Source organism: Pempheris klunzingeri, chromosome 17, assembly GCF_042242105.1.
Source record: "Pempheris klunzingeri isolate RE-2024b chromosome 17, fPemKlu1.hap1, whole genome shotgun sequence".
NCBI lineage: Eukaryota > Metazoa > Chordata > Actinopteri > Acropomatiformes > Pempheridae > Pempheris > Pempheris klunzingeri.
In genome coordinates, this window is record NC_092028.1 from 19,651,760 (window position 1) to 19,676,241 (window position 24,482).

The window sequence follows — 24,482 nt, forward strand, 5'->3', positions numbered from 1 at the left end:
ATAGTTATGACCTAATCATTTCTTGATAGTGTGGCCATTGTATGTCTTGCTTTTGTACCTTTAGCTCTTGAGGAAAGCAAAGCTGTTATAAAAATGCATTTAATTTACATGGCATACTGATAAAATTATTCAATAATGTATTTTAATTCTGGACAAACTTAAAAGTAGTTTACTAATACAAGCTGCTATGGGGTGTCAAGGTTTTAAGTGTCTGCGTGGTCTGAATTGTTATTAATGCCTTCTTTCTCTGGAGTATAAAAGCAAAGCAAAGAAATTAAAATATGATGCTTCACTGAGAAGCACTAGATCCTCATTTTACCCCCTTTCATATTATGAAACTAAAATGACAGTTTGATTTTATATATAAAACACAAGATCAGCTGTAAAAAAAAAAGATGCATAACAGATAAAAAGCCCCACATACCCACACAGATGTTTGCAGTTATTGCTGCTTATTAAAAACCTGCTCAAGCTGGAGTTGTGCGAAGCCATACTGGGATTAACTCGAGGTTACAGAGCTCCATGCACTAATAAGTATGATGGAGTTGTCACCTGTCCTGCAGCGAAATTAAAAGAAGAGTGAGAAACATGTCCGTCAAGCCCATTTTGAACATGCATGCTCAGTCCTGTGAACAGAGCTCATTGGGGGGGAACCATGGATGTGCAGGATCTTTGAACTATCTACATCTGAATTACATTTTGAAGCATCAACGTTGCACAAATATCCTACATACAACACACAGGAGAGCACTTTGCATATTGAGAGGGCTACTTTTGATTATCTAAGCAGATTTTGTGCCTAATATTCAAAGTAAATAAAAATTAAACTGTGATTGTGCTGCTGTTACTGAGGAGACAGACCTGAATACTTCCTCAGTCCTTCCCAGCGTTTATGTATAAAACACATCTATGAAGTTGGTGATATTTCTCACATTAGGACACTTTTAGCTGACTCCCCAGTTAAAAGGTGCCTCCTCAGGCGTTCACCTGTGCGCGTGCACCAGCAGATGAACCTGTGGCAGAAGTCACACCACACCTCTACCTGCTGCCTGTGTTCACACAGGGAAGAGCCCGCCCTCGCCGCACAAGCTCAATTCCTATTGGACGGCGGGATGAGTGAGTGGTGCCAGTGTGGAGCACCTGGTAGTCAGTCATCGGCGGGGCTCTCAGTGGAGCTGCGCACAGCGGGCTGACTGCACCGAAATGTGGACGAAGAAGGGCAAAAACGAGGGGAATAGTCTGGTTTTCCTTTACAACCCCTCCGATCGGGGCTTTGCTTTGTCGTGAGGCGTAATTTAAGAGGGATTTCTTCTTCTGAACCGAAAGGAAACGGACACTAAGCGGTTTGGGAGCTGCGCCGGGGCGGATATTTTCCCGACAAACCCGTCACCAGAGCCGAGCTCCAGCCCTGGTTGTGTGGAAGAGCCAGCTGAAATAATGATCGCTTGAATATTTTTATACTGTCTTGTAGCCTCTTTTTTTTTTTTCTCAGCAACGCTTCCCATTTTTTTTTAATACAGACTCGCTATGGTGGACTCCCCCACTATGAGGAAGACTTTTGTGGTCCCAGACATAAAGCCATTGGATTTGTATGACTGTACTAAAGCAAAAATATGCGCAAGTGTCGGATGGCTCCTGGCGAAGTCCTACGGCAGTGCAGGTAGGTTTCAGTCCAGGCTGCGGGCCTGCTGAGTTCCCATACTGTTCGGAGAGGGGGTGTGAAGACCACCATCCTTTTGTTGTGCACCAATATATTTATATTCTGTCCAGCAGTGCAGCGTAAAGCACATGCATGTCGGGGTACAGTGTGTGTACAGCTCAGCGATTCTCAGCACAAAGAGCAGCATATGAAAGGCGGACCGTGCACGGGTGTGCGTTTTTTGGACTCTGACACATGTCATTTGTTCTCACTCAATGTGTGGTCACATTTTCTGGGTATATGTGTGTGTGTGTGTGTGAGAGAGAAGCGGGCCTCCTCCCTAGGCCTTATCACGCTATCGTTAACCCATTTTGTTCGTTTTTCTAGCCGCCAGGCTTCAGGCACAAACTGCAGCCTACCGGGTGTGTTTTTAATCCGGTTACACAGACGTTGCATTTGGGGCGTAGAGAGGTTTTTTTTTCCCCCCAGCACCAATTCTTCTTCTCTCCTCTGTGATGACAGCCTGAGCAGAGCAACACCACTTCCTCTGCAATTCCTCTGCAATTGTACAGTGAGTGGACAGACTGTAATACCCCCCCCCCCCCCCCCCCCCTCAGTTTGTCAGAGGGTTTCTTCCAGTGTCCTCTGTCAACAAAATCCCGAGAGGAGCCTCTGTGATGCAAAACACCTCCCACCTAAGGAAGTAATTGTGTTGCATGGAGCAGAAGTATCATAAGACATGGTTTTGCCTTGGGTTGCTTGAGACAAGTGGTAGAAGAGCGTCAGCTTTGACCCTGAGGTGATAACGAGTCTCTTTTGTTTTAAAGCCCTTGGTGAAGATTAGATCTGGCAAAGAAGAACACCAAAACATGTCTGTGTCTCATTCTCATTCTCAGTTTGACTTTACTTCACCAGACTGTGTGCACGGTTGTCTTAATGAAAGGGCACACTTTCCAAGTAATCTGGCGTGTGTTTACTGAAATAAGCCAAGACACAAAAAAAACATCCTCATTCGTGGGACGTGGATGTAAATAAATGCTCAGAGGTCAAGGTTTTAAAGGCCAGAACGTGGTGTGAGGTTAACTCTGTTTCACTTTAACAACATGACTTGCATATTACACAATCCCAGACAGGCCTCGGGTCCTGGACTATAGGTTGCAGAGGCCTCTGTGTGCTCTGTTTAGCACCTCAACCACGCCCTCTGGTCAAAGTCACTCTCCGTTCCAAGCGACGCGAATATGAGGACCAAGATTGTGATGATGTGTGGTTTTGTCTCTATCAACTCAATTGCTTTACTGATAGTTGAGTCGAGGTGACGTCACAGCGACCCTTCCTGGGTAGAAACAACAGATATCACAGCAGGAGCCAGACTGGGTCATCTGGTCCTCGGCTCTTCCAGGTCAGTTAACCTACTGATAACAATAGGCGGCATTTTTAATCTCTGAGCTGTTGGAATACAAGTCAGACTTTCACATGGACTACACACTGTATACATCTGAGGCCATATTTAATTAGATAAATGGATGTTAAATGGTGAGCATTTAACGGGAGCTGGTGAGGGTCCACTGAGGAATATATAGCCCACCCTAAAATGAATCCATGTGTAATCATGATAATCTGAAAGCTGCTCATTGGCTTGGGCTGAAATACCTTTTGTTAGAATGAAAAAAACAACAACCCAGAAGCTGGTGCACAGGAAGACTGATCCCCTCATCTCCCACTACAACCACAGTGTACAGTTAACCACCTCCAATAAAACGTACTCACTTAAACCTGATCAAATACTCTAAATGCTAAAGAAAAGAGCTGCAGCAGTTATTTTCCTGCCTCCTCCAGCCAAGGAAACACAGAATCATCCCTAATGAAAGGAAGGAGATTGTGCCATCCCCACAGTTCCTAGCCCCAGCAGTCAGCATGCAGTGTGGGTGTTCCCTAAAGACTACTTGATCCACCCAGCAGCATTATGTTTGTAGTTTCATAATAACATAGTTAAAACCAGCATAAAGCCTCATCATTGCACGGTCTAATGCACTGTAATTATTTAGTGCCGGCTCATATATATCTTAGATGTCAGCAAGATTGATTGATCTGTTCATATTTGGCTATTTCTACCAGTCTTGGGTGGTAGATGTTTGTCTGCTCAGTGCTGCTGATTATTTTGTAATGTCTAATCTAATTTATGCCTAATGTTTTCCATCAAGGTGAAGGAAGAGCGGTTTGGCAAGGAAGTAATTTCTGATCTGACCTTGTAGTTGCTGTGACAGATCATTTCATCATTTCACGGTGACTCAAAGTCTTTTTACTGTGTCGTTCGAATGAGACCAGAAACTCTTGATCCACCAGTTTTGTAGACTTGGGTGAAACTTGCTCATATAATTCTGCCCATGCTGCTAATGTAAGTTTTGCATTTTTCCGAGCTATGAAACCAGAACACCAGAAGAAGAAACAACTTTTAAAACATGCAGATGTTACCTATTTGTTTTCTTAAAGTTGTTTCTTTAAGATGTTAGCTCCACCTAACTACAAAGCTCTTTGGATCATGCTGAGATCCTATTAGAGTGATTACTCATCCTCTCTTAATCATTGTAACTACGGTGAGTCATCAAGAGACAAGGACCCAAGGAGGATGTCGTCTTGCTATTAGTGTTTACTCAAGACATAGGCAGTCCTATTGATATAGAATAGGACTACATAGAACTCTTCCACACTTTGGTAAACCACTCGATGAAGTTTGAGTTTCAGTGTGTGTTTGTAAGAGAAGTGGTTCTTTATGCCACACAGGAGGGTCAGAGGTCACAGTGAGCTACACAACAGGACACAAAGCTCTGGTTGGGAGTTGGTCTGTAACTGCAGGACCTTTTCTGCACGGCTGTCCACCTTTTCAAGACAAATGCATCCTGCACACGTTATCGCTCAGACATCCAATGCTGTCCTGTTAGTGTCTCAAGCAGCCACATTGTAATTACACTCTCTGATGTGCTCCTGTGTTCGCTGGACTTTAATGCAATTTAAAGCCACTTTGCTTATGTCATGCTACAGCGCTGTCTGTGGCGATGTGTTTCAGGACGCACAGGGCTGTTAGGGGTGGCGTTTCTATGGTAAGTGAACCTGTGAATGTTCAGGGGGATGGGAGACATACACGCCATGTGCAGTGCTTTATGTGTATTTCACATGCTGTCACTGGCAAGTGAAATACGCTGTAATTCGGCAAAACATCTAAATAGTTTTATCTAGAATAGTACTTGACATACGGTCTCTTCCTGTCTCGTCTGAGACATCTCAGCTATAATGTTCATGTTGGCATTAGCATCTCACTCAGAGCTAATGGTCACATGTAAAGGAGGGTTAACACAGCCCCACTCAGCAGTGCTGGATTTTGGGGCAACAAAACAGTACCTGCTTTGTTCGAAAAGAGAGAGCGGATAATCATCTGTGTTTGATCCTTACCACCACATGATGAGGATGTTTATAGCTCCGTTTTTCAGGGAAGATTTAGAGGACACTGCCAATAGCCATATCAAAAAACATGCAGTGCTGAGTTAATCATGTTGGTGGCATAGTGAGAAAAATATTGTTTGCTTTTAATTGGTCAGGTATGCACTGATGCCTAAACATGACCTGGGGGGGGGTGGCGGCTCATCTTGAACTTCTTTTTCATATGCGTACCTCTCACACTTCCGCATATTTTGGCTCTTGTGAATTATTTGATGTGTGCCAGGGTTCCTGACAGGTTCCAGTAAGCAGCCTGACAGTTCAGATTGTCAAACCCAACAGGTTTTGCAAATTGCCGTGCCCTGTTATTAATAGAGAGAGCTACTTAATGTTCACTGTTACTGTGACAACCTTCTTGAAATCCAATGCCGACTGTTCCACTTAACTGTAAAGTGAGAAGGGGTGGGTGGTGGGCTCTTGTCTAACCTTTTTTTTTCCCTAAAGGAGACCATTGTTTGTATGTGTTTATGGTGCTCTGTGTTTGTTGATGACTGACAGACACATGTGGTAATGTCTGACATGACCAGCACACTAGCTCATCCAGTCAATGAAGTAGAAGGTAACATGGCGTCTGTTATCAGCAGACTATCAAGCAAAGCGGGTCAATACAGATAGAAGCCAGCACAGCGGACCTGACTACAGCCGTGATGGCAAGCTGCACCAGTTCCACTGTGCGCTTTAATACCTTGCATACCAGCTCAGCACTCAAATGGTGCTGTACTCATTCTGGTTTGTTTTTTTGTGTGATGATAATAACAATATGACACAGCTGAAAGCCTCTGTTTGCTTTCCTCCCTTGAACTAAGGGAAGAGGTCAGGGTCAGCTACAGCAAAGAGCACCCCCAGGTGGTGCCGATTAAGTTGGTCTTGGTCAGAATCTCCTCGGCGGATGGTAAATACTTGCTGGGACCTCTGTATCTGAAGAGCAAACGTCCTGCTCTCCCGCCATGATAACATCTTATTCAGACCAGCAGATAAGAGCCGACCCCCACGACCTGTGAAAGTGACAGAGAGGCTGTTGCTCCAGTTTATGCAAACACACAAGCCTGTGTTGTTAATCTAAATATTTCCCCATTGATGTCAATATTTTGAAGCCATCACGTTTATTTTTGCTTGGCTTTAATTGAAGGCTCCTTTTAGTTTTTCTACAGTAGGTGTGTGCTTTCCTCACTGACTGTTGTTATTTCTGATGTGCAGGGTCACTACTTTGGAAAATTGTGTTTGGAAGTTAAAATTTGAACTCTGTTTGTATCCAATGCACATGTGTCACACAGTGTCTTCATTCGTGGCTGTCTCATAGGGAAATTGTGCTCATATCGATCTCTCTCATCTCACTGAGTTGTGGTATTTGCATCGTGATTTGCCTTCTGGGGATGTTTTTCTTTTCCTTTTTTTTTTTGTAAAACACGTCATCATGGGAAGAGTTTTTTTTCTTTTCTTTTGCATGTATTATGTAAATTCATGGACATAAAGCTAAGGGTGTAAATGCTGGTTGGTTGTGGCAGTGTTCACAGCACTGAGGGTTGCAGTTTTGGCACACAGGAGCATATTTACAACAAAATGGACCATGTGGCGTGACTGACAACAATATTGTCTGACAGCTATAGTCATGGAGTGAGAGTGAGAGACACTGAACAGGGCATTGTCTAACCTCTGAAGCTGGGCGTTTAGTTTTGTTGTCTGATGTTAGTGGATCCATTACATGACTTTATAATGATATGACAACATAGTGACACCTCCCATGTAATGACCCCTATGCTTTGCTGTTAGGCACAGTCTAAGATACACTTACGTTTCAGGCAGACTGCTGGTATTTCAGCCTTTTTTCCTGAAAGCCCTTAAAAACAGTGAGATGCTCATTCCAGTATGTTTGCACAGAAGCTATTGGAATTGGTTCTGGTTTGGTCTGGATGCAGAGAAACCAGTTTGACAGAGGGCGTGTCTAGTGTATGTTTGCTGTGATCTTATTTACAGAAAGGCCAGTTTGAACAGTTGTTTTAACAATCTTCAGGTACTAATAGTGCTACATATTGCCTTACTGAACTTTCTCTGAGTTTCTCATTTGCTTCTCATTGATCAGGTTGCTGATTTCTACTAGAGAGATTTCCACCATCTTTGTGAAGATCTCAAAGACCAATTTTCGCTGAATCTTTGTACAAAAATGAAGCAGAGGGTTTAAAAAGACGGAGGAAACCAGTGGCAGAACATCTTGTAATCTGCAGATGCCAATCTCTGAGCTCATCATGCCCCACTGACCTTGATGCTTGCTCTGCTCTACCCACTCATATGATTATAGCTCAAGGGTATATACCAGCTGCCTTAATCTGCCACCAAACCTGGCAGGAAGCAGGTTTCCAAGCCAGCACCAACAGAACGTGCTCGTGATTTTGAATTTCCTCCCGTTTTCAAAACATTTAGGACTTCATCCTCTTCATGCTCCTCGTGCATCTCCCTCAACTTATTGTATTTTACATTCTACAGCCAGCTGTGAAGTATTACCTCTGCTCCAGGAACTTGTCTAACTGTATGTACTCTGTATGTTTTGTCTCTCGGTAGAGAATGTCCCTGCAGAGCTGCGTGACCCCTTCTACTGTGACCAGTATGAGCAGGAGCACCTTAAACCGCCAGTCACACGCCTCCTGCAGTCCTCCGAGCTCTACTGCCGCACCTACAGCCTATTACTGGGGGGCACCGGAGCCGAGGCACAGCCCAAAGACAATGTCGCCCTGTTGCAGGTCTTCACTCAAAGAGGCATAGTCTCCAAAGACCAGGACACACCAGTGACTGATGCAGACCTCCGACATAAACCTATCAAAATGGTATGTTATGATTTGATTATGGGAACGATAAACACATAGCTGACCCATGCAGTGGCCTGCATGGACTGATTCAAGGAACTGTTGCACTGAACTGTTGATGCTGTCACTCCCCTGAAGGAGTGAATGTCACCTCCTGTCGAACCAGTTGGCCTGCTATCCAGGAGTCTCTGGAAAAGCAGTCAGACTTGAGTGTGCCTGGTTGTTTACATAGGGGCTTGTTTTTGCTTTGAGTCTACGGATTAGAGGACATCAAAAAGACCCCCACTCATTCAACCCTGCCCCCACCCCCATGTACTGCCCCCACCTGATCCTAGAGGATGAGTGGATCCAGCTGCTACGACCAGGGCAGGCATGGTGACACAAAGGATGACTACTTTAATTCCAGAGTGTGAGAGGGAGGGAGAGTCTAGATTCAATAGATGGTCCGGATCAGTTGCAGAACAATGGCTAAACAGTTCTGGTGTAACTTTAGATACTGTGTCGAGAGAGAAAACTCTGGGCTGGCTCAGTGAGTTAATTCAAGAGAAACTGGTTTGTCCTCTAAGCCCTTGACAATGGATCTCTCTCTCTCCCTCTCTCCCTCTCTCCCTCTCTCTCTCTCTCTGTCTGTCTGTCTTTATTATAGTCTCAGCATGAAAACCTACAGATGACTATGTTTTTTTAAAAGTAGGAATCATAATAATCTGAAAGAGGAGGGATGCTTGATGACACAACGAGGACTCGCTGTAACTCAATTTTGAGTAAACTCAAGCATTCCTACAAAACCTTCCTTTATACAGAGAATTATCTCCCTCAAAAGATGACACACAACTGGGTTTCCTTTGCCACTTTGGTTCGTGCACATACAGGCTGTTTTTTTTTTTTTTTGAAAGCTAAGTAGGGGAGTCTCCAGGGATCTGCATGGATAGTGTTGTTGTTGTGCAAGCTCTTTGCTCCATTGCTGGTGTCTACTGGCCTCTGCAGCGGGTATGGAACTGCTGGTCCTGTTGTGATTATTAGCTTAATTGTATGTTTGAAAAGCTTTGTGTGCATCAGTGATTTTTTAAAACTAAATAGCTTTGGAATTGTGATCATTAGCAGTAGAGCATGGTGATTAAGAGAGTTTGGATAGTGCTGAATGTTGTACTGTGGTGAAGCTATATCGAATATGACAAAAGAAACACTGTCTAAGTCGTACTTTGGAACAGGACAGATGTTGTTTTGTACATGTAAGACACAGCACATGAACAGCACTGGAAGAAAACTGCTAGCGAGGACAGAGTGAAGAAGGTTCCTTTGATTGGGTTTTTCTATTTATCTTTAGATAGTGCTGTGCCTTATCCTCTACTACCTCTGTTTCCACAAGTCACAATCTAACAATTTAAGTTTTAGCATCTATTTTAATGTTCTGCATCCATTTCAGTCATTTTCAGTGCTGCTATATTCATTGTGTGTTAGTTCAGTGCCCTAAAGCGTGTCCACTCCTCTTGCACTGAATTTGAGGTCATATAGTCCGTCTCTTGTGGGATGTCTGACCGTTACCACCAGCACCGATGGGTGTGCTATTTCACATCAAGGTACTAACAATACGTTAAATTGCAAAAATAAAAAAATCACAAGAACAAAGCATATATATTCTTAGTAATAATTACTACAATTTAATCATCATCATCATCATCACTACGCCACAAGCAATAATCTGCTTGCATGTGTCTCTGTTTTGGGTGAAGCTTCCAGGCCAGACCATGGACCATCTCAGCTAAATCCTAATCATTAAACTCTTATTTTGGCTGTTACTCTAAATGCTGCATTTGCGCTTTGCTGCTTTGGTCTATGAGCCCTCTAGTCGCTGCTTGGCCCCAGGCTGCTCTCTCTGAGCTTGTCTGCCACTCACTGGCACTGTAGCTACAGTGTGGCAAGCAAAGAAAGTGGGTCATGCTGCAGCAGCATCAGAAGGATGGAGCATCAATGTGGGTCTTGGCCAGTTTACAGCTTTGGAACAGCAGCAATCTGCTGCAGCACTGCTGTAAATTCAAGCTTTACATATCTGTGTCAAACAGGAGGATAACATATAGTGAATGTAGGTAAAAGTATATTGAGTTATGCTTCTCGCTGACAAGGTAACACTACTGCTAGTTGATGTGCTAAACAATTTTCTGTTCATGACTTTTCACTTGTAATTGGTGCATCACATATCTTACATCTTTGCTGTTCAGTGGGGATAATTGTAAAATTTGGCTCGTGCATAAATCCAGGGATGTAGGTTATAACCCACAAAGATGCTGATACTGGCTTGGGTTGCTGCACCAGCAGCAGTACAAAGCAGCAATGACCTGCCAATGACAACCTCTATAAAACTACACACTCTGTGCTATGATCAAAGTAGGGCACTAACGACATATCATAGATCACCTAACACTTATAAAATGGTGCTACAGTAACTATTCTCTTCATCAGACTGCACATTGCTGCTACAGAATGAGGAAGAATTTGCTGTTTGTCCTTGCTTCTAGACCTTGAAATTCCTCAAATAGTAGATGGAAATAGATGGTGTCAGCTGTGCGAAGTAGAAAATGAGTCCTCTTTTCCTCTAAACTTTACATAATATGAGATGGTTGCATATGAAATTAAAGATTTTGACAAAATAACCTCAGAAAAGAAGGAAAATATGCATTTATTTACTTAATCTTGATTTTGTTTTTTGTGTTGTAATTATATAAAAATGAAGATCTAAAAGTCTAACCCCTTAACATTTGAGCAATATCCAATATTTGTATATGCAGTTTTGTGGTATTAACTTGCGATTCTAAATTTAAATTATGGTGTCTTGTAAACCCAGCACACATATTTGTATACATGGTACAGACGATAGTTTTACAAACTATGTGTTCATTGATAGTGATGGCATCTGCAAAAGCCAAAAAACCCTTAAAATATAACAAAATGTAGGCACATTGAACAAGTTAATTCAGGTACTGATGAAGCCTGAAGTCAAACACTGATGCGTCTGCTTCTGCCCTACTTTGAGGGTATGGAGCCCTTGAAACAGTAACTCAATGGCACTGGTCCTGCTGCAACCCAAATAGCAGCAGCATCTTCAGAGGCCAGGGTTTCCCTGAAAGGAAAGCTTTGTAGATAGAAAGCCCCTGGGGTTCAGCACTGGACCCTCCAGCTACCTCCAGCCCCTACTAGCTATATATATGTATAAATATATATGTGTGTGTGCGCATGCATGTGTTTCCTACTGGTATCTGTCCTTCTGGTAGTGGCCCAGCCCAGATTAGAGATAATCTGCCATGCAGACTGAACGTCATCATCCACGATTGGATGACACGCCAGAGATGACCACCGACTCACCATGCACCTACCACGTCTCACAACATCAAACTAATTCTCTACATTTACTTGTGCTCGAAACTGTGGAATATGAATCATAATTATCTATAGCTGTGTCAAATATACCTTTGATTACACTAGAACTGGGTTAAGCATTTGTTCCCACAGTGACAAAGTAAGTCATGTAGCCATAATGCAGCTAACCCTCCTCCCGGTCCCTTGTTGGTTTTGGATGGGCACTGACACTTGGTCTTAAATCATACTGCTGTGTTAGCAGGTTTCTGGTCAAGTGAGCATCAGTCAGGAGCTTAGTTGAAAATAGAAGTGGCAGACTATCAGAAAGGCTAACCATCATCTTACACCATTTGTTCTGCTTTGGGCCTTCGCTGATGGGGAAACTCATGTGGAGTGATAATTAAGTTTATCTACCTTGTGTTTAACGAGTTTGGTGTTAAGCTCTTTTAGACTGTTTTTCCTTGGTTAAGCATACAGTTCATATAAATATCAGTGTTAATATAACCATGTGCTTTGAGAGAACCTGCTGCCTAAAATCCCCCAGCGGGCCCCAGACCTGCCTGATCCCCCTGTTTGTCTCCCCCTCAGTAGGCACCAGGCTGTGTGGGGGGGGATGGGGTTAAGTCATATTTCAGACACAATCAGGTTTTGACCCCATCATAATCTCACTTAATGATCCACAAGATGTCTTTGCATTCTTTGTGTGTGTGTGATTATGCAAGCAGATTTGACAAATAGAGCCATGAAGAAGTTGGTGGTGTTAATTGATGGGGTATTAATTTTTCCTCTCTGTCACATCGGTTTGAGGAGTGCTGGTTGGACCAGTGCTAAGCCAGGGGCACAGAGCAGTGCTGCGGTCAGGCTTGTGTTGAGATGCATTGTGGGTCAGCTGGTTGGTTGTTATGGTGATCTGGCAGGCTCTGTGCTGGGTGTTCATGAGTTGCTCCTCTCTCCCCTCTCATTAGGGAGACTTGTGATTTAGCTTAGCGAGCTCTCCTGGGTCTGCAACGGGAAATCCACTAGCAACCCCCCTTCTTCCCCCTTTCATTCTGCACTTACTGTCATGAATAAACCTCTCCTCTGAATAACTACTCTACAGGATGACACCAGGGTTGGCCACATTTCACTAGGTCTTTCATTCTTTCTTGTTCATTTCCTCGTTTTGAGTCGCCCCATCTCTTTTCACACTGTGACAATGGCTCAACCTATGATTACTTTGTGGCTCAAAGCAAAAATATCTTGCTACCTCAAATCACTTTGTTTTCACTCGCAGCGTTTGAACCAGAGCTGCTGTCTGTTTCTTTCACTCTCCGGCCTCAGAGAAATGGTTGAAATCTATATCACGGTTGAAATTAATATTAATATTAATACAATAAGAGTATTTTTTTCCAGTATTCACGTGCACTGATAGTTTAATACAACTCAATACAACAGCACAGCCATAAATTCTCCCCTCCCATCCCAGTGCTCAGTTTTTATTGACACTTCATAAAGGTATAAATATGGTTATTTATTGAGGTTGTAGTTTGCAGGGGCGTTGAACTGGACTTGATTATACTGACAGAAGAGAATACTTCAATACAATACAGACCAGTACAACACCACCACTAACTCTGACCTCGGTAATAAGCAGTTGAATTAACACCGTTTTAAAAAGTTTTTGACAAAAACTGGACATTTTAAGTTTCATCAAGGCATAAAAGCGTTTCATAAAGGCAGAATATGCTGAAGAGCTGTTGTGCTGGATTGTGTTAGCTCGTATAGGTGCACCTAGTAAAGGGGCCAGGGAGTGTATATGTAAAAAGAATCCAATCGTTGTTTAATACAATGAACTGTGTTTTGCGCGTTTACATAAGACAGACCTCTTTACACATGCAAAACAATAACTTAAATTTGCTCAGGGCCTTGCCCTGCCATATTTCAGTTATCACTGCTAAGTAACAGTGCTCTGAATCAGTCAGACTCCCTAGTATGAGACGATTTGTCCCCTTCTGTATTGCAGATATTTCCACTGAACAGACAAGTCATGTCACAGACAGCAGTGTTGGGAGTGCAGGCCAGTCAGGACCACACAGCTCCCAGCGACTGACTGCAGCACATCTAGAGAGCTTGGCCCAATGTTATTTGACAAGCCTTTGCTGGCATAGCCCGCCCTGCCCGCCCCAGCACAGGGTCTGCCCAGGTCAGCACTTTACATCAGGGTTGAGTAGGCAGACATGCAGACAGGGCTCATGCACGCAGCTGGACTGCCACCAGCCTCCATCTGGGGCAACGTCAGAGGTTAGAGTAAGAATGTCTGGCCTCTTAAGTGGAATTTGTAAGTAGTAAAAGGGAACAGGCACTGATTTGCACAGATTAGGCTCAAAACTGAAGACTGGAGATTGAAGGCGAGGCCCCATGGCATTAATGTGTTGTTTGCAACGTATGTGTTCTCTCTTGCTTGGCCAGGATGATATACAACATATACAACAAGGAGCTTGTTGCAGTTAGCCAATAGTGACGAGAGAGGCTCTATTGTTGCTCTTGGATGGCAACTAAAAGCTCTAGCGCTGCAGTGCTGATTTTGTAAACAAGCCGCGGTCCTGTTGAGGCTTTCTAAAACTACAAATAACTTGATTTATAAGCTACTTTGACCATCTTTATAATTGCAAAAATGAAAATAAATGGACAAAGGACTTAGGAGGGCTTAATTTATCGTGAATTTACCCAAAAGTTTAATTTGCCAATCGTCTGTATGAATAAATACAGTTGAAACGGTTTAAATCTGTGAACAACATGGAGGTTAGAAGTATAAATTACTGTTGCTCGTAGTCCCATGGCACATACAGAGCACAACTTCTAATGAGCTAACAGGTTTATGGAGTTAAGGAGCTCTCTCTCAGACTGAGCTGATAATGTTGGTGCATTTTAATGGGCTCTAGCCACTGGAAAGGCATCTGAAATGGTCTCTCACTCTTAAGGAAATAACACTTTTTAACTGCTGGATACAAACGCTTGGGAAGTCAGATACGTGTGAGCGAGATATTATTGTTTGCTGTATTTGTGTGGACAAAAACACATTCATACACCGAAATTGCAGAAAAAAAAACATGGGACACCTGTTTCTTACAGAGAATGCAGTTCATTGTTGTGCTTCCCGGTGATCTAGTTACAACGCCTCATTTTATCCTGTAGCCTTACACATGAGTCATACAGCAATATTTCACTGCGCAAAAGGGAAGGCAAGCACACTGAAGAGAAGAGGCAAATAAAGGTAAAGCAGCTGAGGAATGACGGTCCTGGGACACACATGTAATCATATTACTGGTCCATTGCCTATTTAATGATTTAATGGTTGTACAAACACAGGTCCAAAGTTCACCCACATCTACTTGTGTCTGCGTGTGTCTGCGTGTGTGTGTGTGTGTGTGTGTGTGTGTGTGTTTGTGTGCTGAAAACCCCTGTTAGTGTTTCTGCTGACTCACAGCTGGCTTCTGGTGACATCTAGAGGATGCTGCTGGTAAATAATGGTAGTACTGCTGCAGTTTGAGGTGATCCCTGCTCTGCAGTAAGCGGTGCCCTGCTCGAGCACTACAGATGTCCAGCATCATTGTGTTAGCTATAATTGACCGATGCTGTCTGTGCTCTCTGGCCTACGCTGCCAACTGTCCCACCGCTGACACTTCCTCTTTTTTCTCCCGTGTGATTGGTGCAGAGTGCTCACCTGGCAGTGATCGATGCGCTGATGTCCGTGGGAGCCATGGAGACGGTGACTGCGGTGAAGACATGTGGTTCTGCTGAGCTACTGGGTGGAGCCTCGAGCTGGGAAGCTGCTCTGCTTTATTGGGTTAATGGGGTGAGGAGCAAGCCGGAGAGAATCTCAAGCCCACATCTTTATTGTATCCAGTCAGAAACTAGTCTTTGTTTTGTCTTTCCTCCTTTAACCCACTATGCTTTAAAAAGGTGGCAACACAGTAAACTGTACATGTGTGATCTAAGTGTTTTTTCTTCTTGGCATACTCAGTTAAACCAGAAGTTGAGAGAGTGTACTGAAGTATCCCAGAATGACACATCTCAGGCCATTACAGAGCCCCAGCCTGTTCAGCCCTCTGTGAGTACTGCATTACCGTACACATCCGGTGTATTTCTACCTTGTGTCACCCATCATTATATCCAAACACACATGATAATCTGTCTAGGATTATGCACTCAAAGCCATAAAAAGCACCCAAAGTGCTGTGTATTAAGCTCATATTGTTGGTGCTGCTGCACTTGTTGGCCTTTACTCTCTCGTACAGTATCGGTCGACACAATAAAACTACGGGTAGCGCCATTGCTTTGCCAACAAAGTTGGCTTGTCATTTCAAGAAAGTACCACCTCCACAACCCTTTCTCTTGTTCGTCTAGTTCTTCCACTGTAGGCTTAATACCTCTCCTTCTGCTCCTGTTCTCCATATCCCTGTTTTTTCTATTTCCTGTCCTTCCTCCTCTCTGACAGTGTCCTACTCGCTGGTACTGGAAACTTGTTCCTGTAAGTTCCCATCTTTCCTCTGCTCCTTCCCCCTGTCCCTCCATCCTTCCAGTGTCTTCATCAAATTTATCTGCAAATATCTGATGGTCAGGTGTGTTTTTTTGTTTTTTTTTCTCCATATGCTGGTGTGAGAATGCAAGTGTGCAGCATCACATCCTAATCTGCATTCAACTGCATGTTATCAAGTATAAATGCCATAGGGTAGGACAGTGGTGCATGGTATTTAAAACTGCAGTACACAACCGGTTCTTCTGATCCTCTGTATGAGTATCAGAGTGTGAGTTTGTGTGTGATTTGCTGTGGGGGTTAACAGAGACAGGCCTCTGCTCAGCTGGTCCCCACCGACAGTGAGCTGTTTGTCTGTGTACTATAGTCATACCTGAATCATTTTTTTCTCTCGCTCTTGCCTCCTGAGATCCTCAGTCGTCCCTGTTTCCCCTGACAAAGCCTTCCTTCTTTCTGCTTCGATTAAGTCACTCTTTTTGCGTCTGCCATTTGTTCTCCTAAGCTCTCTCTTGTTCACGTTAGCATGACCTTCAATAGTTCCCTTTTGTTACATTCATACTGCAGCTCTTTTTTTTTTTTTTAACATTTTCTGTTATGTACCACAGCACATTTAACCTTCAGATAATTAGCTATGTTTGGAAACCCTGACTCTGCCGATGGTTTTAACATTCACTGAAATGTCAAATATTTAACATATTAACATAACAAAGCCCCTGTAAAGCCGCACCGCAGTGTTTGATTGTTTGTTTGTTTGTTCTGTTTTTAGCTCCGATACAGGAAAGATAAAGTTCAGTCCAAACAAAAGCCTATCTTTCCAGTGGTGAATGAAGTCAAAGACCTGTCCAGTGGTTGTGCTCTTGCTGCCGTCATACATTACTATTGCCCTGGCCTGCTAAGACTTGAAGGTACCAGCAAACATTGTAACCACAAACAGCATTTTAGTACTTAAAGTGTCAGTTTAACACTCTTTTTTTTTTTTTCCCTCTCTGTAAGATGTTTGTATGAAGGAGTCCATGTCTGTAGCAGACAGTCTGTACAACCTGCAGTTCATCCACGAATTCTGTGACAGCTGCCTGAAGAGCTGCTGTCACTTGGCACTTGAGGACATGCTATACACACCACAAGAGCTTCAGGTACTTTCACCTCACTCTACACCTCATCATGAATCAACTGACTGGCACCATGACAAAAAATATGAAGTATTGTACTGTCTTCTTAATGTCTGGTTTGTTCTGTGTGATTTGTTTAGCTCAACTTGCTGAGCTTCCTGGCAGAACTACTTAGCTGGTTTGAAGTGCAGAGGCCTGAATTTGTTCAGCCAATAGACACGTTAGGTGAGTGTCACCAGTTTTGTGGCTCTATGTACAACTGTGTTATCCCACCAGTGTGAACATAAAAATGAAATTCTGCCACAAAGTCTTATTGGGGGTGTTGTTTTTTTGTTAGATGGATCCACGCCAGTGATATCGAGTAGCTTGAGTGCTAACAGGTACAGAACCTCTCTGAATTTGAACTTTTGCAGTAATCTGACGTTTTCTTTGGATGAAGCACTTGTTTGAACTCAAAGGTTGTTTCTCTGCCTTACAGTACTTCCCCTTCTATCTTCAAGAAGCCTTTCCTCCCCATCTCCTCTCCTGCATCAGGTAATGTTATCATTGCTTTGAACTACAGTATTTTACGTACGTCTCTATCATTTTACAATCTTGTTCACCTATTTCCCTCAATCCTTGTTTGTTCTTAGTTGTGTTTTCGTGTTGTATGATGTTTTCTTGGATTTTTTTGTGCACATTTTTTCATTTTATTAGTGTATTGCTTGGTTGATTTGTGCATCCCTGTGGTGTGCATGCCTTTACGTGTCTGTGTGTCCCCCATTGCACTCAGGATCTTTGACTCAGTCTACCTCAATGTCTCATATAGAGGGAGTTGGAAAGACATGGGGCAAGAAACCTCTCAGGTACGACCTGTACTGTATATTCAGTACCATTTGCTCACTGTCTTTTTAAATTATTTTTATTGTACTTACTGTCATTATTTTCTTCCTAGCCGCCCACTGTCAGCAGTATCCTTCAGCATTCCTTTTGGCCTTGACAGTGATGTGGACATTGTGATGGGCAACCCTGTGATAACCCGCTCTGTGAGCTCAGACCAACTGAACCCAGCAGGCCAAAACATGACCCGGGTGCCCTACACCCCTCCTGAAGACCTTAGCCATTTGCTGAGCAAACCTCCTGGCCCCAACGGCCCGCAGAGAGCATCCTGGGCCACCCAGAGTCCCAGTATTCCAAGGATGGCCGAGGAGAACGGCCTTGCAGCAAGTGAAACGGGAGAATTGCCCACTATTGAAGAGGCTCTCCAAATTATCCACAACGAAAGCAAGATGGAGCCTCGTTTACATCCTGATGGGGCTCCTGATGGCTTCTACCTCCACTCCCCTGATGACCCTGCTAGTTCTAGACATAACAACAACATAGCACCCATCAGCTGCTCTGCCCCTACACGCTCAGGAATGATGTACCGGCCCACGGGAGAGTCCAAGGAGTCCACTCGCACCAGAAACACCTCTGAATGTTCACGAGATGATGACTCGGTCTTGAGAGATGGCAGTGTGGACTCAGATGCATCAGAAGACCTGCCTAAGGCCCAGTCAACTCCAACCACTCCAGCTACTGGTGCACACGGCAAAGACGTGTCTGACAGCGGTGTGAGGATGACCAGCTTTGCAGAACGCAAAAAGAAGCAGATTATGGATTCTCCCAAAGCCAGCGACCCCACTTCTCCTCAGATGACCACCTGGGCACAAAAGTCCGATGAAAGCCCCACCAAGAGCCCACAACTCAATACTGAGATGTCTGAGCTGGGGGTACGGCTTGAAGAAAAGCGCAAGGCTATCGAAGCCCAGAAGAAGCGTATTGAGGCCATTTTTGCAAAGCACCGGCAAAGACTGGGGAAGAGTGCCTTTCTGCAGTTAAAGAAGGAGCAGCATGAGGATGAAGGCGAGGATGAAAGTGGCATGTCCTCCACAGAAGAAGACCTCTCTCGGTTGAAACTGGAAGAAAAGCTAGCACGAATGGAAGAGGAAGAACAGCTGGAACAAGATGAACAGCGCCTCTCGGTGGAGGATGAGGGTAATATCAAAGGTGGACCTGCACTCAACAAAATGGTCAGTCACTCCAAAGAAAAGGCAGGTACACCAGGAGAGAAGGGCTCTGGGACACCTGGGGAGAAAATGGTAGCTCCACTAGGGGACTATAACAACGCTGTATCGAAGCTGACTGCAGCTCTTAGCTCCCTGCAAAGTGACATGCAGCGGCTGACTGAGCAGCAGAACCAGCTAATCAATAAGAAAGCTGCACCTTCCAGCAACAAATCCTGGGTCATTCCAGCCAGCCCCAAAACCTCCACCCCAGCCCCTACCGCACGGATGTCGCGAGAATCCACGCGAGATTTAAATTCAGCCTCCTCCTCTCCGTCTCCATCTCGCAAAATCACAAATCACGCCACTCCTCCTAAATCTCCTCATGTCCATCGTAGAGCCCAGTCTGTGCCCCCTAAAAGCCCTAAACACCACCAACATAGTCGTCCCTTGGATGTTAAGGTCCCCACCCTGTCGAGGGTTCTCACCCCACCTCAAAACGTCGACCGCATCCCCCACCTTCGTCGTGTAAATCCCTGGCAATCTCAAGTCCAGACTTCGTCCTCATTCTCTATTGGTGACTCTGACAACCTAGACGAACTGCGCTCATCTGGACCGACTCCTGTCCCCACGCCTAGACTGACCCCTACACCAACTCCTATCCCGATCCCCCGCCCTCCCACAGATGACGCCCTGTCAGAGGTAGGCTCCATTGACGATCATAGTATATTTAGCATGGACCTGGAGGCCGGGCCCTCGCACGGTCCTTTCGCTAAGAAGGACGGGCTTGCAGGTGGGGGCTGCAGCTCCGGTGCCCCATCAGAGTGCTCCTTTGAGAGTGACGTACCTGCAGGGATGATTAATGGCAAACGCAGCAGCCTGATAGAGATCTCGCTGTCTGCTCTGCAAGGCAATGGGGAGGAAGACGACCAAGTACCTGATGCTTTTTCTGACTCGATGAGTGACCGGACAGAGCCAGAGATGAAAGGAGTTGGTTTCTTTTTTAAGGTAATCCCCTTATTGCTATACGTGCCGTTTTAAAAATGCTGCATCTGTCAGGTCAGCTGATTCATCTCTTTGATTCCTGTCTTAACTATAAGGATGACATGGAGCGACCGGAGGATGAGATGGCCCAGCGAAGAGCAGCTTTGCTGGAAAAACAGCAGAAGAGAGCAGAAGAGATGAAAAGACGCAAACTTGAGCAGGAAAAAGAAAGAGAATCAAAGTGAGAACCTTTTCTATTCAAATACTGGGATGTATAACCTAATGAAGACTGTAGCATTTAATATCTTACATTAAAAATGTCAGATTTGAAGGTTACTGTTAAGTTTTCTTTCATTTTTTTGATATTACTGCTAATGATTAGGATTAAATGATTTATTGTTTTATGGTTAGTGAATTAAACCAAATGTTTCCTATATTTACCACACTGATAAATCAGACTCCACATATTTCTTTTTTTTGAACATTTTACACACTATCTTCCTGTACTTTTAGCAAGCCTCAGTGGATGATCATCGAGGGGTGGGGGAATAAGAACGAGGACAGACCGCAGACCCCAGGCACTCCTCCAGCATCATGCACTCCACCCGTAGAGGGGACTCCCCAGCGCAGAGGAGACTTCACCAGGCAGGAGTATGAGAGGAGACATCAGCTGAAGATCATGGAAGACTTGGACAAGGTGCTGAGGCAGAAACCCACCACAGTTCGCGGTGTCAAGAAGCAGAGACCCAAGACCGTGTTCAGAGACGACTCCGTCCTCTCTCATAGCCCTGTCAAGGGTTTCATGGGTAAATAATTCTCATGTTTACCCACGCTGGTCTGGGCGTCTGCATGCCCTCTTCCTACACTCACATGTTTTTGTTTTCTCAGTATACTTTCTTTTTCCATCCTTCTTTTCCTCCCTCTAGGCACCAAGCTGAACAAGGTGTACTCCCACTCAACCATGAACCTGTCTTCCATGGCAAATGACTCTGGGGGCCTGAGTGTGAGGAGGTCTCCAAGGTAACCTGCACAGTGACGATAGCTTGTGTTTTCATAATAAATACCTGGAAAGTGAGAGGTACAAACAGTGCTGAGATTGTTTTAAGTTCCAGAGAAATAAAAGGTCTTTTACATGTAAAATTCTTATAGTAAAGCAGAGTTGGGGAATATATCACTATAATATTGATGTCATTATATAGAATAACCTTGATTCAGTGGAGCTATCATGTCTACATCATTTGCCTTTTCTAAAATATGTTCAGAAAATTGATATTCAGGTATCCAATACACGTGTGATTAAGTATAATGTAAGTTTAGTGGTAGCTGTTCTCAGTGTTATCAGGGGCAAAGATGCATGTAACACCCAACATAACTTCCCTCACTAAACTCTTTTCATTTCTTTATTTTTTGGCTCCCTCTAGCCGTTCACACTCTCCCTCAAGGCTAATGTCACCAGGACGAAGGACTGCTCAGAACGGAGAGAAGGACTGGGAGACTGGCTCCACTATTTCCTCCCCAGCCTCAATCCCAGAATACACAGGTCAGTGATATGTTCCAAAGTGAGAGATTATGAACATGAATCCATTGAGCATTGTTTTGTTGGGTTAATGGCATTTGAAAATGCTGTCTTGCAGGACCAAAGCTGTACAAGGAGCCTAGCTTTAAGTCCAACAAGTTCATCATCCACAATGCTATCACTCGGTGCTGCCTGGCTGGCAAGGTCAATGAACCACAGAAAAACAAGATTGTAGAGGTAAACCATGCTGCTGTGTCAGAGTCCAACAAAAAGTTCCACCCCAACTGGGCTGTAAGTCACTTGAATTTCTGTAGTCAGCTGCTCTCACCTTTTTTGTTTTTTTCACCTTCAGGAAATGGAGAAGAGTGCAGCCAACCATTTCCTCATCCTCTTCAGAGACAACAGCTGCCAGTTCAGAGCAGTTTACACCATGAACCCCGAAACCGAGGAGATGGCGCGGCTCACTGGCATCGGCCCACGGACCATCACACCCGAGATGGTTGAGTCCATTTACAAATACAGCTCTGACCGCAAGCAGTTCACTGTCATCCCGTCCAAAACCATGTCCATGAGTGTTGACGCCTTCACCATCCCTGGTCACTTTTGGCAAAAGCGCCCTGGAACTCCCAAGAAGCTTGGCACCCCAAAATAATGACATACCCAGGATGGGTTGAGATGTTACCATTCAGGGAACCAACTCCTGACTTGACTGCTATATTGTCCTTTATTTTGGCCAGTGAGGCACTTCAGATTGTTCATTACCCAGTTAGACTAGCAGGGGACAGCATGACTGATCAGGCTTTTGGCCAGCTATCAGGCTGGACGACGAGAACAATCCAGTCAACTCTACACGCCAAGAGAGACGGCCAATCACTCACTCATTCAGCCAATGTAGTTAGATTAGTTTCTCTCCTGAGAGCCCATGATCGGCTCTGCCTGGTCTACCTAGATTGTAAAATGTAAAGTGACAGATTCTGTCAGGATGAAGAACTCTCTTTACATTGCACCCTGCCTCCTCATGCCTTGCCTTACCCTGCCCCCGGAGTCATTTTTGCGACTCCTAGGCAAGAAAAAGAGGGGACAACCACACTGCCTTTGCCCACACAACACTATTCTGGGCCAGAGTAGTTCCAGCCCCTCTCAAATCTGCTTGCTTTTCCTTTTGCTGCCTTCTCTTCCTCCAGGGCTCACTCTCTCTCTCCAGTCTACTGAGAACAGTGGCTCAGCGCTCAGTTTTGATAGGAGATCTCAGCTGAAAATGAATAGCAGGTAATACTGCTCTCATATGAATGTAGGGCACACACACTAACCACTCATTCCATTCAGGGGTGTTTTCACTGGTTGGTCATGGCCAGAAAATACCATAGTGGGTGGTTCCTCTGTGGGCGGCACTGGCGGAGGCTACTGTGATTGTCAATGGACTTGCACACCCAGAAACTGCCTGTGCCCCCCACAGTTTGTGCACTCCACTCCATTCCAACTCTCTTTCAGCTGTAGACATCTGGATGTTTTTTTTATACTATTTCGACATGTTTTTGCTGGACAAATCGCTTCGGCCTTTGTGAGCTGAAAGAAGAATGAAATTCATGTGACTTTTTCCTCTTTACTTGCTTTCTCATTTTCAACACGTGATGAATTGAAATGTTAACTGAGCTTATCTTGAAAAACAATACTGGAAATATGAAGGAGGGCTTTATCACGTTTATCAGTACCTGGATACAGCTCTTTGTGAAAATGATAATCAATGCTGATTTAATATATACTGAATGCTGATCACTTTGATTTTTTTGACAATGATTTGTAAAAAGTAAGTTGACCTTTGTAAGCTACAAATAAGCTAGCCTGCTGCTTAAGCATTAGTGAGATGTATGTTTGAGATGAAAATGAGTGAATGAGAATGAATAGAAATTGTCAAACAGCTGAAAATTGCTGAAACCTTTTGTCTAGGGATGAATAAATCCTTTAGGTCACTATGAGTCTGTTTCCTATTACATTATTTCCTGTTTGTGTGCCCTGGCATATAAACAGGAGGTTTCTTAATGAAGGATCATTCTGGACTGTAACAGCCCTCATTTTCCCCACACGGTCTCTAGAGACTCCTTCACACAAAACTGGGGGAATGTAAAACGCCACGCTGTTGTTGTGTTTTTTTTCTTTTTTGCCAGTGTGTCCATGTTATTAGGAAAACACTTGACCCCTGCAGTTGCTTGTGATCAGGTCAACATCGCCACAAAATCTGTGGGAAATTGGCCTTCTTCCCTTCCTTTGCAGTCGTTAGCACTACAGCAGCTGCCATGGTGCAGCTATCTTCTTTCAAATCACTAACTGCCTCCAACAAATGTGGTGTTTGAATGAGATTCCAATACAGATGTGAAACAAATGTCTAGCAGCATTTAGGAAAATGGTAAGATGATTGATTAAAAGTGTGAGTGGAGGAGTGCATATGGAATTAGTGAATGTCTGTATTTATGTGTTTGTAAAGAGTAGTATGTGGTAGATACACATTATATTTTGATTCTGTGCAATTCTCCCCCTAGAAATCCCACCCAGAGGTGTATTTATTTGGTTTGCATTAGATGGTGCATTTGATGTTTAGTTTCAGGTTCTACTATGTCTTTTTTTTTTTTTTGGTTAAGGTGGTAAATCACTCACTCATTTCATAGAAGTTTTTATGTTATTTTCTTTCTTTTCTGTTATCAAACCTGTGCCAGCACATTATGTATGTTCATTTCATAAATTGACTATCCTTGGCAACTGGACCAGAAAAATAAAAATCCTTTTTAAATCATCATCATCATCTATATTTTTTTCATTCCTGTGTTTATTTTTTCCATTTGCATGAACATTGTTTATTTTATTAGACTTTTGGGTGCAGTTTTTGCCACATGCTTATGATTAAGGGCAAAATCTTGCTGCAGAAAAGAGCTATTCTGGCAGATGCGGAAAAAGTGACCTTTATATAATAATGCTGATGCACGCTTCAGTAAATTCAGTTATGGTTGTTATTTTGATACACAGACGTATCCAAAAACCAGTTTTCTTTATTCAATGAT

The 24,482-nt window shown here is 43.8% G+C and overlaps 1 protein-coding gene across 2 annotated transcripts; it reads left to right on the plus strand.

Moving 5' to 3' along the window:
- Nucleotides 1-1,408: 1,408 nt before the first annotated feature.
- On the plus strand, nucleotides 1,409-23,809 carry camsap3 (calmodulin regulated spectrin-associated protein family, member 3). Of its 2 annotated transcripts, none has more exons than XM_070847306.1 (17): nucleotides 1,409-1,660; nucleotides 7,688-7,950; nucleotides 14,975-15,115; nucleotides 15,284-15,370; nucleotides 16,563-16,701; nucleotides 16,790-16,929; nucleotides 17,046-17,130; nucleotides 17,243-17,285; nucleotides 17,384-17,439; nucleotides 17,678-17,750; nucleotides 17,840-19,937; nucleotides 20,030-20,154; nucleotides 20,427-20,719; nucleotides 20,840-20,933; nucleotides 21,335-21,453; nucleotides 21,548-21,666; nucleotides 21,782-23,809. In XM_070847306.1, exons 1-17 carry the CDS (start codon nucleotides 1,528-1,530, stop codon nucleotides 22,079-22,081), a joined length of 4,308 nt encoding a protein of 1,435 aa, XP_070703407.1. In that variant the 5' UTR covers nucleotides 1,409-1,527; the 3' UTR covers nucleotides 22,082-23,809. The 2 variants fall into 2 exon arrangements, with proteins under 2 accessions (XP_070703407.1, XP_070703408.1); XM_070847307.1 differs by having other exon boundaries at nucleotides 17,714-17,750.
- The last annotated feature ends 673 nt before the right edge of the window (nucleotides 23,810-24,482 follow it).

Coding starts and splice junctions, on each gene's coding strand:
- camsap3 (XM_070847306.1), top strand. CDS start 1,528: ATGGTGGACTCCCCCACTATGAGGAAGACTTTTGTGGTCCCAGACATA. Junction 20,720..20,839: donor CCCTGTCAAGGGTTTCATGG/GTAAATAATTCT, acceptor TCCTCCCTCTAG/GCACCAAGCTGAACAAGGTG. Junction 21,454..21,547: donor CTCAATCCCAGAATACACAG/GTCAGTGATATG, acceptor GCTGTCTTGCAG/GACCAAAGCTGTACAAGGAG.